The sequence below is a fragment of the Balaenoptera musculus genome, chromosome X (genome assembly GCF_009873245.2).
Source record: "Balaenoptera musculus isolate JJ_BM4_2016_0621 chromosome X, mBalMus1.pri.v3, whole genome shotgun sequence".
NCBI lineage: Eukaryota > Metazoa > Chordata > Mammalia > Artiodactyla > Balaenopteridae > Balaenoptera > Balaenoptera musculus.
In genome coordinates, this window is record NC_045806.1 from 93,124,645 (window position 1) to 93,138,630 (window position 13,986).

Genomic DNA, 13,986 nt, shown 5'->3' on the forward strand with positions numbered 1-13,986 from the left:
AACAGAAAAGCAAGAGAAAAATCAGTGAAGCCAAATTCTGGTTCTTTTAAAAGATCAATAGAATTGACAAAACTCTGGACAGGTTGACCAATACAAAAAAAGACATAAATTACCAATATCAGTAATGAAAGAGGGGATATCACTACAGAACCCACAGGCATGAAAAAGAAAATAAAGGAACACCACAAAGAACTCTCTGCTCATAATTCTGCAATGTAGAGAGGATGGACTTTGAAGGGTTCTATATGTGTTAAAGAATTGAGTATACAGTTAAGAGTGCATAGACCACAGTGGCCAGAGATAATTTATTCAAAAGGATTACACTACAGAGGTGGCAACTAAAAGCCATTAGTCCTTCTATTGATATCTCACTCAAGAACTGACATTTTGCTAACTAGCAGATTGCATGTCAAATCTTTTCTATCGGTGAAACTAATGTTCCAGTATGATGAATGTTAGAAATGGGCTCTTCTTTGTAAAGTGAAAGGTATTCAATATATGTGGATTAGCTATAATAAATTGAAGACACTCCCTATCCTTGCACGAACAGAGTATAAGAATCCACCAAGGCTTTTACCCTATTAAAACCTCCATAGGCTGACATGAATGACTTAATCTCAAATGCGTCCTGTGCTCAGCCATTAGGTGAGGAGGATTTCTGACCGCATGGTGTCAACTAGAGGATATGTGCTGCGTCTTTCATAAGGATGTGCTCAGAGCACTTAAAAGGACAGAGACCTGGGGCTTCATCAAGTTTATGGAACAGGTTTCATGATGTGTTGTGCCTACTGTGCTAATAAATAAGGTCTGTATGAGGCAGAATTTTATCTAAGTCCTTGTTTTATTAAAATCTGGCATGGAGAGCGTAGAGGAATAGCTCGACTTCTCTGCCTCAAACTTCTTTGCCAGCTATCACTATTTACCAAATAATAGTCGTGCATTACCAAGTGACATAGGTCAGTTTGCATCAGCTAGGTAGTATTCTAACCATTTTGTGTTCATTAACTCTTTTATTTCTCAAAGCAATGTTAGGAGACGGGAGCAAATAATATGATAAAACAGTAAGATGAGACGCAGAGAGATGAAATGACTTACCCAAGGTCATACAGCAAGGCCAGGGACCCAGGCTGTCTGATTTCAGTGCTGGTGTTTGAACCACTTCATTCCACTTCACTACCTGTTGTTTTTTTGTCATCATCTTGTAAGAATATACCAAGTCAGATAAATGATATCAATAGGAGTCAGCTTTCTGTGGAGCTGAGGACAGCTTAAATTCATAGGCTCTGGGTATTAGAGGTATAAGGGGCTCAGATATGGGGAGCTTAATATGGCAACTGTATTGACCTCAATACTCCTGATGACATTTGTGGTTATTTTTTTTCAAATAGCACCTTTATTGAGACATAATTGACATACCATAAAATTCACCTTTTAAAGTGTACAATTAAGTAGTTTCTAGTATATTCTGAGTTGTGTGTCTCTTTTCTGTTAGCTGTGTTTGGGGAATTTGGTTCTTTTGTGTTTGTGACAGTAGTCAAACTTTGATTCACAGCCTATTGTTTGGCCACCTTCGCTCCCAAAAGTCACACCCTGGGTGTTCCACCAGCTTCCTCAAGCATTGATCTTTGTGGAAGTCATCCAAATGAGCATTTAGGGTGACTCCCGGAAACAGGAGCATTTAAAATTTTTTTCTTTTGTCAGCTATTAACTAGCCCTACCCAGACCTCCTACGGAAGATACATCTGTGAGGTAGATGGGAGAAGCTCCACCCTACCTTACTGGCCCAAAAATATCTTTGGTATGAAACTTTTAAAGAGATTAAACTTCCTGTTTCAATCATTTCTTCTCATTCAGACAGTGGTTCTTAATCTGAGGCCACAATCCTTAAGTGAACCAGGGAGTTATCATGAGGGACCTGAAAATCTACCTGTGGATGAGGCATTGTCTTTATTTTGGATAAATATGTCTTACACATATATTTACTACTTATTTATAAAACATACATGGCTGCTGTTGTGATTAATAAAGCACAGAACCTTCTAAACATGTAGCTGAATTCCTAGTAACTTTTCATTGTATAGTTTCTCAATCAGCAGATATGAAAGTACAACCACCATCATGGGGATAATCAGAGAGCTTTGAGCCACAAAAGAAGTCACGTAGACTCAAAAGAGTTGAGGAATCACTGAGTTAAATAATGAACCTACTTCATAGGATACAAAGTTTTCACTTAGTAGGACATCAACTTATCAGCAGTCATTAGTACGGTAGTCTGAATTCATTGGATTGCTTCGGGGTAGGCAACTGAACAATTCCACCCTAAAATCAGAGTGGGGGTCAAAAAACACCCCAAGCAGGTCTAGTGGGCTAAAAAGGTCAGCCTTCAGGGTGCCATATGTGCTTGGGGAAATTGATTCTTTTTGTATTTATGACAGTAGTCAAACTTTGATGGATTATTGTTTGGCTGGTATCACTCTAAAAAGCCAAACCCCAAATGTTCTCCAGCTTCTTCCAGTGTTGGAAGACACTCAAGGGGAAACAAAAGGATGCTGAGCACCAAGGGTGGGAGCTAAAAGGGAGGAGGGAGCTGCCAAATACGTGACCAAGACCGAATCTGCCCGCTTAGTTTGTTGGGAGTGCCAGGAGATAGTAGTGTCTACCCCAAAACCTTAGCAGACTACTTGAGACTTCTTTTGAACTTCTCCTTTCCCTTTTCTTTCCCAGAATCTCCTTCCCCTACACTTGCTTACAAACCTTTCCCATCCCATCCAATGCAGAGTCCCACTTTCTCTCCAAAGCTGTTTAATGAGCTCGAATTGTCTCGTGTTTTTCTGGAGGGGTTCCCTCTTCAGCATTGCCAGAATGTCTCAATATTCTTGGAGCTTGTCCTCAGTTTCCAAAACTTCAGGGCATCCCATAGGCCACAGCTCTGACTTCAAATGCACACTGACCTTTTCCTTTCAACCAAACATCCTTCTCCTTCCCCGTTGCATTGCATTAGAGCCCCCTCAAGCCTGTTGTCTTACTCCAGGCATCCCCCTGCCTGCGGCTTGGGGTTAATATCTGGTCCTTTCCAATCCCACCCCATGTGACTGTGTCTTTGTTTCAGATCCAGGAGAGTAATCATACTCAGACTGGGTCTCCACTAGCCAAAGCAAGAGAGACATTTGAGGAAACAGTTGGCCAGTTCCTGCAGAAGGGGGTTTTGGGTTGCCTGACAACCAACTGATTGCCTCAATTCTCCTTTCTGCCTGACATGACCTCAGGGCCATAAATGGCTACTTTCCTTGGTGCTAACAAGGCAAGTGTACAATGACTTTAGTTGCTTGAGAAGAGGCCGTATCCCAAGAGGTACTCCTGAGAACTTATTTTCTTAGAATTGCAGAGTAAAAGGTTCCTGAGAACCGGGTTGAAAACTTTGTGTCTGCCTCTCTCCAACCTCTGTCTGACTGCCACCTAGTGGCATATGAGGGCGGGGGGTGAGGGGGTAGGAGTGGGAGTGGTCCACAGGGTGCAGTCAATAAGTGGGTGTTTTGTCTCTGGAGAATTTGAAAACAATAATAGAATCGACTAAAAATTAGACTTATTATCACCATGCTCCAGCAATTCTAAACAATGTCAGTGATAAAATATTTCTCACTTTGGTATGTCACTTCCCCCACTCCAGCACCTAAGCAGTCCCCTTCTCCCCCCTGGAGAGCCATACTTAATGCTGACTTTTCAGGTAATCCTTCAGATTCACATGTATTCCCTTCATCAAAATTTTCCTGTCTTGATGAAGGGAATAGATGTGAATCTGAAGGGTTACCTGAAAAGTCAGCATTACACGTAAAACTAACACAACATTGTAAATCAACTATACTTCAACAAAAATAAATAAATAAAAATTTAAAAAAAGTTTTCCCTCTCTTGTGTTCCATCCCTTTAGGGCTCTGCTATCTACTTTCCTTGGTGGAATTTCTTTATAGGAGAGGACTTCCAGTGGCTACCCCGCTCTCCCTACCAGGAGCGCCTACATTATAACAGGAGTCACCTGAAGAATCAGTGCTTTAGTTCAATGCTTATTCAAATTCTTTTAAAGCAGTGAAACCTTGTTTGCAAACAAAATACTATGTGGAACTCCAACTCCTAAGTCTTCTTTAAGCCTGTCCTTTAATGTCATTTGCTCAGGGAAATTTTCTTTACTCCTCCATGATAAGGACAAGCCCCCATGATCTACATTCTTGTAGCACCTTGGACTGATTCTTTCATCCCACCCATCACACCTGGAATTACGTGTTCTCAGGTAGACCTTAACCTCAGTGCGTGCAAATGCCAGGTTTCTCTTGTTCACTGTTGAAACCCCAGAACCAAGCATAGCACCTGGCCCTCTGCAGGTGTTCCATAAAGAGCTGATGAAAGAAGGAAGCCTTCCTATTACTATAGCCTATAAGTAAATGAACACTGGAAATGGCCAAGTCACATGTCACACTGTGGCTTTTATTGACATCATGGTCAACAACAACCTCCAGATCATTTTTCAGAACCAAAAAAGTGGTCAACCACGTTTTCCTACCTTGTAGTCATGTGATGACATTTTAAAACTACATGCAGCAGCCCCAGCTCTCAGTTTCTAGTGGGTAAATTTATTCCTCCCCCTCCTTGGCACTAAAATCAGGTTCTTGCTCTTACTAAGTCCTGGCTGAAGTCCTGTGGGGACATGCCCTCTCCTTTTCTATACCAGGACCTCCTTTTAGCAATCCCAGTTTGGCATTTCCTTTAAAACCAGGCTCCAATTCCACTTTCTGCCTGAAACAACCCAAGCCTAGACTGTTTTCCCCTTTCTCTGAACTACTAGAGTTCAAGAACAAATGGTTCATCTACCTTTAAAAACCCTGGAATTTACTGTGCACTTGTTACATGCCAGTCACCATCATGAGTCACTTTACATGATCTCATTCAAATGTCACCACAGCCCTATGAGGTGAGGATTATTCTTCTCCCCATTGTACAGATAAGGAAACTGAGAGTAAGAGGTGTAGGAAGCAAGGAGAAAGGGAAAGAAATGTGAATCGTTTGCATGTATTAGCTCCCTGTCTCCTCCTGGTTTCCTGATGGGAGTGGACTCCCTGCAAGGTTTGACCCCAAAATTCTTATTTTATTTTTCATTTTGCTGAGCCTTTAAACAGAGGTGAACATCTTGATCACAGGACTGAAAATGGCTAAAGCCCTTCTGCAGTGTTTCCTCGGGCAGCTATTCCTCCAGCCCCCCCAAATATCAACCCTCCCAACACACACACCCCTCCCTTCTACTGTCTCCGTTGTCAGAAGGTTTTCGCTCACCCCAGCCCTCTGCCTGTTATCTTCTAATTGGGGAATTCATTTCAGGGTAATAAAGAGTAGTAAAGTCTTTAAAAGTGAAAAGGTACCTGAGGGTTAAGCAACTCTCCTTCACTTCACTGAACCTGCTTCCTTCTGTAGGCCCAGACAGCTGCCCTGAAGGAACTCAGGTTCTGATTGTTGAGTGAGGTAGCTAATGGTGGAGTCCAAGGTTATTTGAGGAGCGAGGCAAGCCTGGGTCTGGGACGGCGGGATGTGAAGAGGGGATGACAGCACGGGGGACCCGGAGAGCATGTGTGATGAAATGGAGAGACGAGGCTGGCAAGTACAAGCTTTGCCTTCTTTGAGATTTTTGCCTGGAGCCTGCTTTTCACCCCCCTGTCACCCGCCCCACCCAGAAAAGTGAAAGGAAACTCCCTGCTTGCTCATCTCTCCACCCCCCCGCCCGTGCCCCCAGGACCGAGCTTAAGCAGGTACTAATTAGTGCTCTATATAATTTGGCTACGTTCAAAGTTCAAGAGGCTTGTGTGGACTGGCCTGGAGATCTGAGCATCAAATAGAATGTTTCTATAAGAAAATGCATGCTGGATTCCAAATTTTGGGCCAATATTTCATTCCTAGATTGGGGACTGCTTATACTTGGAGGCAACTCAGAACTCCTCTTGTCTACATTAACTTGAAGCCAGGCCTTGGGTCTTTTGTACTGTCCATTTTGTGAAGGCTCTAGATACACCATGTGGGAGTCTAATTATTCACTCATACACATATAGACATGTAAGTTTTGTAATATGTACTGTAGCTATTCTAAATCTTGCACTATGATATAGATAGTATATATAGAAATATAGGGGCTTCCCTGGTGGCGCAGTGGTTAAGAATCTGCCTGCCAATGCAGGGGACACGGGTTTGAGCCCTGGTCTGGGAAGATCCCACATGCCGCGGAGCAACTGGGCCCGTGAGCCACAACTACTGGGCCTGCGCGTCTGGAGCCTGTGCTCCGCAACAAGAGAGGCCGCGATAGTGAGAGGCCCGCGCACCGCGATGAAGAGTGGCCCCCGCTTGCCACAACTAGAGAAAGCCCTCGTACAGAAACGAAGACCCAACACAGCCATAAATAAATAAATTTTTTAAAAAATGCTGACCATCTTCTGAGCCTTCAGCGAGTCAATCTTTAAAAAAAAAAAAAGAAAGAAATATAGACGCTATACTTATCCACAATATTGAAGTCTAAGCAAGAATCCTTCCAGCTGTGAGGCTGATACCACAAATGCAGGGACATCTTGCTTTAAGCACTAAAAAAAAACTCTATATGTAAATCCAATATTTATCAGTGATTTTAAAAGACACCTTATGCCATAATGGAAAAGAATATAAAAAAAAAAAATATATATATATATATATATATATATATATATATATATATATATATATATATATATATACCTGAATCACTTTGCTGTACAGCAGAAGTTAACACAACATTGTAAATCCACTATACTTCAATAAAAATATATATATAGATAAAATAAATAAAAGACACCTTATGGAAAATCATTTTTCAAGGCAAACAAACACTTTTTCATTTGTATTTGTTAACCCAGATTTTATTTGTTTTCCTTAGGTACAGAGAAAATGTCCTGAAGGCTGGCCTCACCCTTGGATATTTAAGTAATCCCTGGACTGCTTTCTTTCCCAGCTGGAGAAAGAATCTCATCACATTGACTATTCACTTGGCAAATATTTATTGAATGTCTGGAAGTGCTGGGCACTGAGTCCCTGCCCTCTCAGAGCTTTCCAGACTTATCAGGGAGACTGTGGCTGGGCAAATGCTTTAAATTTTAACACATGAAGGCATGTAAAAGGTGAATGCACTCAATGTCCTCATCTCTAAAATAGGTCAATAATGGGACCTATCACATTGGGCTGTGGTGAGGATTAACTGGGAAAACATACATGTCAATCGATGACTACAGTGGCTGGCACAGGGTAAGTGTTTTGGTTGTTATTTCCTAGGAGAAGAATGAACTGTGCCTGAAAGAGGTGGACAGTCTGAGATGAGCAACGTGAGTTTTAAAAAATGAGTATGTGTTCATGAAGGAGAGACATCAGAGGATGAATGTTCCAGACAAATGGAGCTGTGTGCAAAGGCACAGAAGTACTAAGGACATAGTACGTACCTGGATAATGGATTTGGCATGTTGGAGGACAGAGTACATAGGGAGAAATGGAAAATGGTGGCAAACTCCGGGGAGAAGCAGGCAAGGCTCCAGAGAGGAGGTGACATTTGGACTGGGTCTTGAAGGATGAGTAGGAGTTTGCCAGGCAAAGAAGAGGGAATAACATACTAGTGGTGGGAAAACATACACAAAGGCACAAACTTGTAAATGTGTATGAAATATTTGGGAGACTTCATGCTGTAGCTGGGGCTCTGCATTCAAGGACTTCTCTCTTCCGCTTGGAGGTTTCAGAGGTATCTGAACTTGTTTGGCAGACGACTGGTGGGGTTGGGCCCCCTGAAGTCAATTTGCATGAGGGATTCATTGGGGAATAAAAGCAGTACGTGTGCACCAAAGGAAAGAGGGATGAGGGGAACAGACTCACATCTGTCTTACAGGCTTATACATGCAGACCTCAGAGATATTGCAGGTTCAGTTCCAGACCACTGCAATAAAGCAAATATGACAATAAAGCATATTACACAAATTTTTTGCTTCCCTAGTGCATATGAAAGTTATGTTTACACTATACTGTACTCTATTAAGTGTGCAACACCATTATGTCTTAAAAAAACAATGTGCATACCTTAATTTAAAAAGACTTTATTGCTAAAAAATGCTAACGACCCTCTGAGCCTTTGGTGAGTTGTAATCTTTTTACAATAGTAATATCAAAGATGGATGATCACAGATCACCATCACAAATAGAATAATAATGAAAAAGCTTGAAATATCGCGAGAATTACCAAAATGTGCCACAGAGACAAGGCATGAGCAAACGCTGTTGGAAAAGTGGCACTGAGAGACATGCTTGAGGCAGGGTGGCCACAAAGCTTTAATTTATAAAATACGCAATAGCTGCAAAGCACAATAAAATGAGGGTGCCTGTGTTCAGCAGAACCTCTCCATATTGGCAACTGAGCCCTGAGAAGAGCTGAAAGTGGAACCTGAAGGGCTTGTTAAAGGCTTGTTTCCTTGAGAAACTCCAGGAGACTCTGAAGCACAAGAAGACTGTGCTTTGGTCCATATATACGTGCTCATCAACTACGTGTTAACTGTTTAACGTAAGGTGGCAAAGTTTAACATCGCAGCGGGAGGGGGAGGGCCCTCTCTCCACTTGTGCACGGGATACGGTGCCACTGTGGAACACTGAGGACTCCAGAGCAGCACCGATGTGGTGGCACCTCTAGGCCAGCAGGAGGCGCACCCTCGGGCAATATCACAGTTGGCGGCTGTGGTGACCGTCAGGAGACGTGTTCTGATGGAGGCAGTGGATGGCCATTTTTTCCAGCAGTACCTCTCACAGAGGAGGACCAAAGCAAGAATGAACTAAAAGGGTGGGTAATGTGGTCGCAGGCAGGACTTGTCCTTGTGCCCTTATGAGATGATCTTGAGGGCTTTCTGGGAATTCCTTGCGGGGGTGGGTAAAGACTATAGGGAGGAAAAGACCCTGCGAGAGGAAGATAAGAGCAAAAAGGAAGAAACATGGGCTACGTTTAGGAGACCAAATTGATAGGACTTGATGAAATTTGGATGTGGGCGATCAGGAAAAGGGAAGCGTGCCAGATGGAGCCAAGGTGTCTGGTTTACATGGGGTTCCCCCAACGGAGGCGGAGCAATATTGGGATTTACAGCCCATCATTCCAGAAGAAAGTATGTCAGGTATAAAGAGAGACCAAGCCAACAGAGATGACGGGAACGAGGTATAGCTAATTCACAGTAAGGGGATGGCAACCAAAGGCTAAAAAGCTGTCCAGGCTGTGGGTCAGGAATTGAGTTTCAAGGGCTCCTCGTGGGGGCGTGGCTCCTCATGGGGGCGTGGCTTCTCATGTAACCCACACAGCAGGCTCACCCTCCTTTCCCATCACCTTCCACCTCTTCCTCTCTATAGGACCCCTCCCTGCAGTATTCACACATGGCCAAATATCTCCCGTATTTAAGACAAAGACTTTCCTTTGACCTCATATCCTTTTCCAGCTACTTCCTTCACCTTTTCTCTCCACTCTCCGTAATTGAGCATCTCTAAATTGTGACCTTGAGCTGCTGTCTCCAATTCCTCATCTCCCCAACTCACTTCTGGCCTCTGCTCCTCTCACTTCTCCAATATTTCACCACCAATGACTTCTGTGTTGCTAACACCAATACGTCCTTTTCTGTCCTTACATTGTTTGACATTGCAGCTCTCTTATATCTTGGCTTCTGTGATGGCAGAGATTTAGCTGGTGTTAGGGGTTTGAGGGACTTTAGTTTGGATCAACATATGCGACAACACTTTTACCCTGCTCCCTATGCAAATTTGCCACTGAGCAGCAGACCCAAAGTGAGGCCCTCTTGAAGCCCAAGTCAATGGCCTTCTGTCCCCAAGCTCTTAAAGTCTTAACCTAAATAGAAGCCATAAATCAATGGCTGTTTTCAGTGCCATGCCATTTTTGAACATCCACGGTCATGAATGAACGCTCACTGCGCACAAGACACTGGTCTGATCACTTCACATGAACTGACCAAATTAAATCTCACTGCAAGATTGCAGGCAAAGGGCGACAGTACTACTATTATCCCCATTTTATAGTTCGGGAGACTGACACAGCTGCTAAGTGCAGAGCGGGGATTAAAAACCAAGGTCGGCTGACTGCAAAGTTCTCACTCCTAACCACAAGGCGGTAGTGTGAGAGGGGCGTCAAGCTGAGTGTGCAAAAGCCGGGCCTGCCCCTCACCTGTTACCCAGTCCAAGGTCAGTGCTGCCCAGACTCAGTCACTCACACAACACTCCTGCACAGGATTTTTCCAAATTAGGTTTTTTATTAATTTAAAAATCCAGAAATACAGTGACTACATAAATAAGTACCATATTTAGGTACATGTCTTGTGAGAAGAGTGAAAGGGTAATACTGGTATGTTACTCTTACTTGTTTACATGAGTTAACTAGAAAATGGCTACAACTGCTAAATGGTGCTTATGGGCTTTGTTGTTCCAAGTGTTTATGGTATAAATAAATACACAAGAAGAACCACATCCATTCCTCTCTACTAACTGCAGGCGGCTTGGCCTCTTCTCTCTCGGTCCTACTCTGTACGCAACACTGAACATTGGAGGGATTCTAAGTTGGCCTCGCACAGCGCCCCAGCTCCTGCTTCACACGGAACTTGGCAAAGGTGTGTCCCAGTGCCTGGGGGAAGAAGTCTATCTAGGGAAGCTCCCTGGGTGTTCCCTTAAGGTTGAGCTTTCAGAGAACACCTGGGTGGGAAGGCTTTGCGGTGAGTCATCCGCAAGGGGAAATCACCGCTTTGCTTCAGGATCCGGTGACTCGTTTCCACACTATGGGGATACTGCCACCTCTGGGAGGGAGGCAGCAACTACTTAACCACGCCCCCAACCCCTCCCCCACCAATAATGCTCTGTGGCCTTTCAGCCCTGGATGTCCTCCTTCCTTCCCTCGCCCCCGCCCCAGTAGAATGTGTCTAAGAGGCTCGTCCCCTGAAGGCCTGACCACCAGGCCCTTATGTCTCTTTTATGAGAATAGACTCCTTCATGCCAGCTTGCCATAAAGACTGGACCTTTTACATTTTTCCCTATTGGTGTCAACTAAGGAAAAAATGTTCCTCTTACCTATGGTCACAAAGTAGGAAATACGGGATTTCTCGGTCCTTAATATTTAAGTACTCACTAGAGTTCATCCATGCCCCCTCAGAGGAGATAAATCTAGAAGGCAGGCTTGAGATCCCTGCTGTGGAGAATTTATAGTTTTCCCACAAAGATGATTTCTAAAGCCAGGCCTCAGAATGGATCACCTGGGCTCTGGTATTAGGCTGCAAAGAGACATTTTCGGAGCAGCCTTCTCTGGGATCCATGATTCAGATCCACGTTTGGTGCATGAGAGGAGAATAGTAGGAAGGTTTAGATCATTATCGGAATCCCCATTTCCCCAGATGAGCAATAATTCTCCTAACTGAAGCTCATGAGGACAGAACCCCTCTGCCAAGTAAAAACCAACTCCCATAACTGGAGAAGAAGGGAAACCGCCCTCTTAAGAAGCTTCTAGAATTTTATCATCTAACCGAAATTTTTGGACTAGAGAACTGTGACCTCAAGAGAACAAGCGAGGACTGAGCTGTTAATTGGTGAGTTTTGTTGACTTGAAAACATACGGCTGGCCTTGCTGACTTCTATCAACTCCTCTCTTCAGTAACTATTTTGTCTTATATGGATTCAGTTTCTGAAAATTTTACCCAATTCTAACTTCTTTATGGAGGCCCCATAGGTTCAAGGGAGAAAAGAGAAGTGTGTCATTATGGAAAAGTTCTTTCCCACCTCAAAGTGAAGGCAGCTAGGAAATGGTGTTCCTGTTCTTTCCCAGGGTTGGTGCCATCAACAGTCATACCACAGACCCAAGGGCACAGCCTTCTGTTCACAATTCCTTATTCATCCTCCTGGGTACCAACCACCTCCAAGCTACTTGAGAGCCAGGCAAGGGAAAGAAGGGGAGAGTCTACACTGGCCTTGCCTCAGAATGAAAGCTGTAGTTCACTGTGTGTGCGTGCGTGTGTGTGCATGTGTGTGTGTGTGTACATGTGTGTGTGAAGACGGGGAGTTAATTTTTTTAAAACACAAGACATTCTAAAATTTGAAGAGCAGAATTTCATACAAATATTTTCTCTGTACTAAAAAACTCCTACTAAGCAATTCCCTTCTCTCTCTTTCACTGGAATAACTTTCTAGATAGAAACCCGGGGGTTTTGTTTACTCTTTAACCCGTAAAGAAATGTGATTCTCCCAGAAACTAGAGCAGGGTTGTGGCGTTCTAGCCCTCTTCCTACCACAGAGAATTCAAGACGCTTCTAGTCTCTTTGGAGGAGACATTTAAGGGCTGACACACCACTCCAATAAAGGAGCAAGTTATGCTGTGCATGGCGTGAATAATTGACTGCATTTGAGTTTGGGGTTTTAGGGCACTGTTGACTTAAGCAAAGTAAGCCTGCAGTCCAGCCGCAGCTTGAGTTTTCTTGCTTTACTCTATCCAGTACTGTCTGTCTCATCTAACAGTGGCCCTTTTCAGACCTTTCCAGGTACAAAACCTTGACCAAATCTTCAAGCTCCGTTCGGCACACACGACTTGAACACATCTGGCTGATCTGGGCTTCTCCTTCAGTGAAGATCTTCCACTGGCCTAAAAGGCAAACACAAAGTGGCCCAGAGACGTGAGAGGAGGGCAGAGTCGATGAGGTGTAGAACCGATATACCCCACCCTTCCCCACGCACTCACGGACCTGCCAGGGGAGCTGGAAGACGAGCATCACGTGATTTCAGCAAAACAGCCCCTGAAACACTTTTCTTGGGACAGATATGGAAAATGGGCCACGGAGTCTTCACTTCAACACACAGCATTTGTAAGAATCCCAAGAATAATACAGAACCGCCTCCTCAGGAGTAAAACCTAAGTATTGGGGTGGCCAAAAAGTTTGTTCGGGTCTTCGTAAGATGTTACGGAAAAACCCGAACAAACTTTTTCGCCAGCCCAATATTGTTCTTGGGATTTTTACAGTTTACTTAGTATTTTCGAATTGCTCCGCTATCAGGTCGTTAGCTATTAGGTGGCTCACTTGGCAGCAGGTCAAATAAGGCACTTCGGAGACCAGTACTTGGTGCATTACTGGGGCTTTGCTTACTCTTTGAGGCCCGAATATTAGTTTGGGTTGCTTGATTATTTACTGCTCTCTTCTCTATTCCTGCCGCCCTTTGTTAAAAACTGCTCCCCTCTGCTTTGTCTTACGCCCACACGCTGGCCTCACACCACCTTTAGCAGCCCTTCCAGCCTCCCATGGCTCCGCAGAGAGTTCCAGCCTCACATCCACCACGCGATCCCTCTCTGCTCTGGGTGAACACGGCCGCATCCCTTCCGTTCCTTGTCAACCCTGCTCCTGTCCCCCTCCACTCCCTGCTGTCTCTTCCCCCGCCCCCTGGAACTGTCCATACTTCCAGCGTGTCCTCACCAACTTCTCTATCCCCCCTCCTGCCATGCTAACTGAGCAAGCGGTTTTGACTGCACACCCGTGCTGAGCCCTGGAAACCGCCCGATGTCTCTGGACCATCCCTTTCTAACTTTCCTGGTCCCTCAGTGGTAAGATCTTCCTTCCCCTGCTATCATCTTGCTCTGTCGAGTAGCATTCCTAACAAAATGTCTACCCTGGATGCCCTCTTCAGTCTTTTCCATCCTGTGCTCATGGTGTTGCAACCTGGAAAATTCCACGAGTCCAAGGTCGGCAAGCGCCTCTTAATCCAGATCCGTTGTTGAAACTCTTTTGTTTCTCTCGCCACAGGAGAACATGCCCCGCTTCCTTACAGCTTCCCTTTCTCTGCTCCTTTCTCCCTTGGATTCTTCACTTTTCCCTATTCTCTCGGATTCGATGGGAAAGGAGAGATGGGTCGGGCAAGGAAGCAGCTTCTACCAAAGAC

The 13,986-nt window shown here is 44.3% G+C and overlaps 1 protein-coding gene across 7 annotated transcripts in view; it reads right to left on the reverse strand.

The window, feature by feature from the left end:
* Positions 1 to 10,314: 10,314 nt before the first annotated feature.
* CHRDL1 (chordin like 1) overlaps positions 10,315 to 13,986 on the reverse strand; it is a 117,374-nt gene continuing 113,702 nt past the window's right edge. For all 7 annotated transcript variants that reach the window (XM_036840736.1, XM_036840735.1, XM_036840737.1 and 4 more), the window contains one exon: positions 10,315 to 12,700. In XM_036840736.1, the coding sequence (XP_036696631.1) occupies positions 12,570 to 12,700 (131 nt within the window). In that variant the 3' untranslated portion in view covers positions 10,315 to 12,569. The remainder of the gene's footprint in view (positions 12,701 to 13,986) is intronic.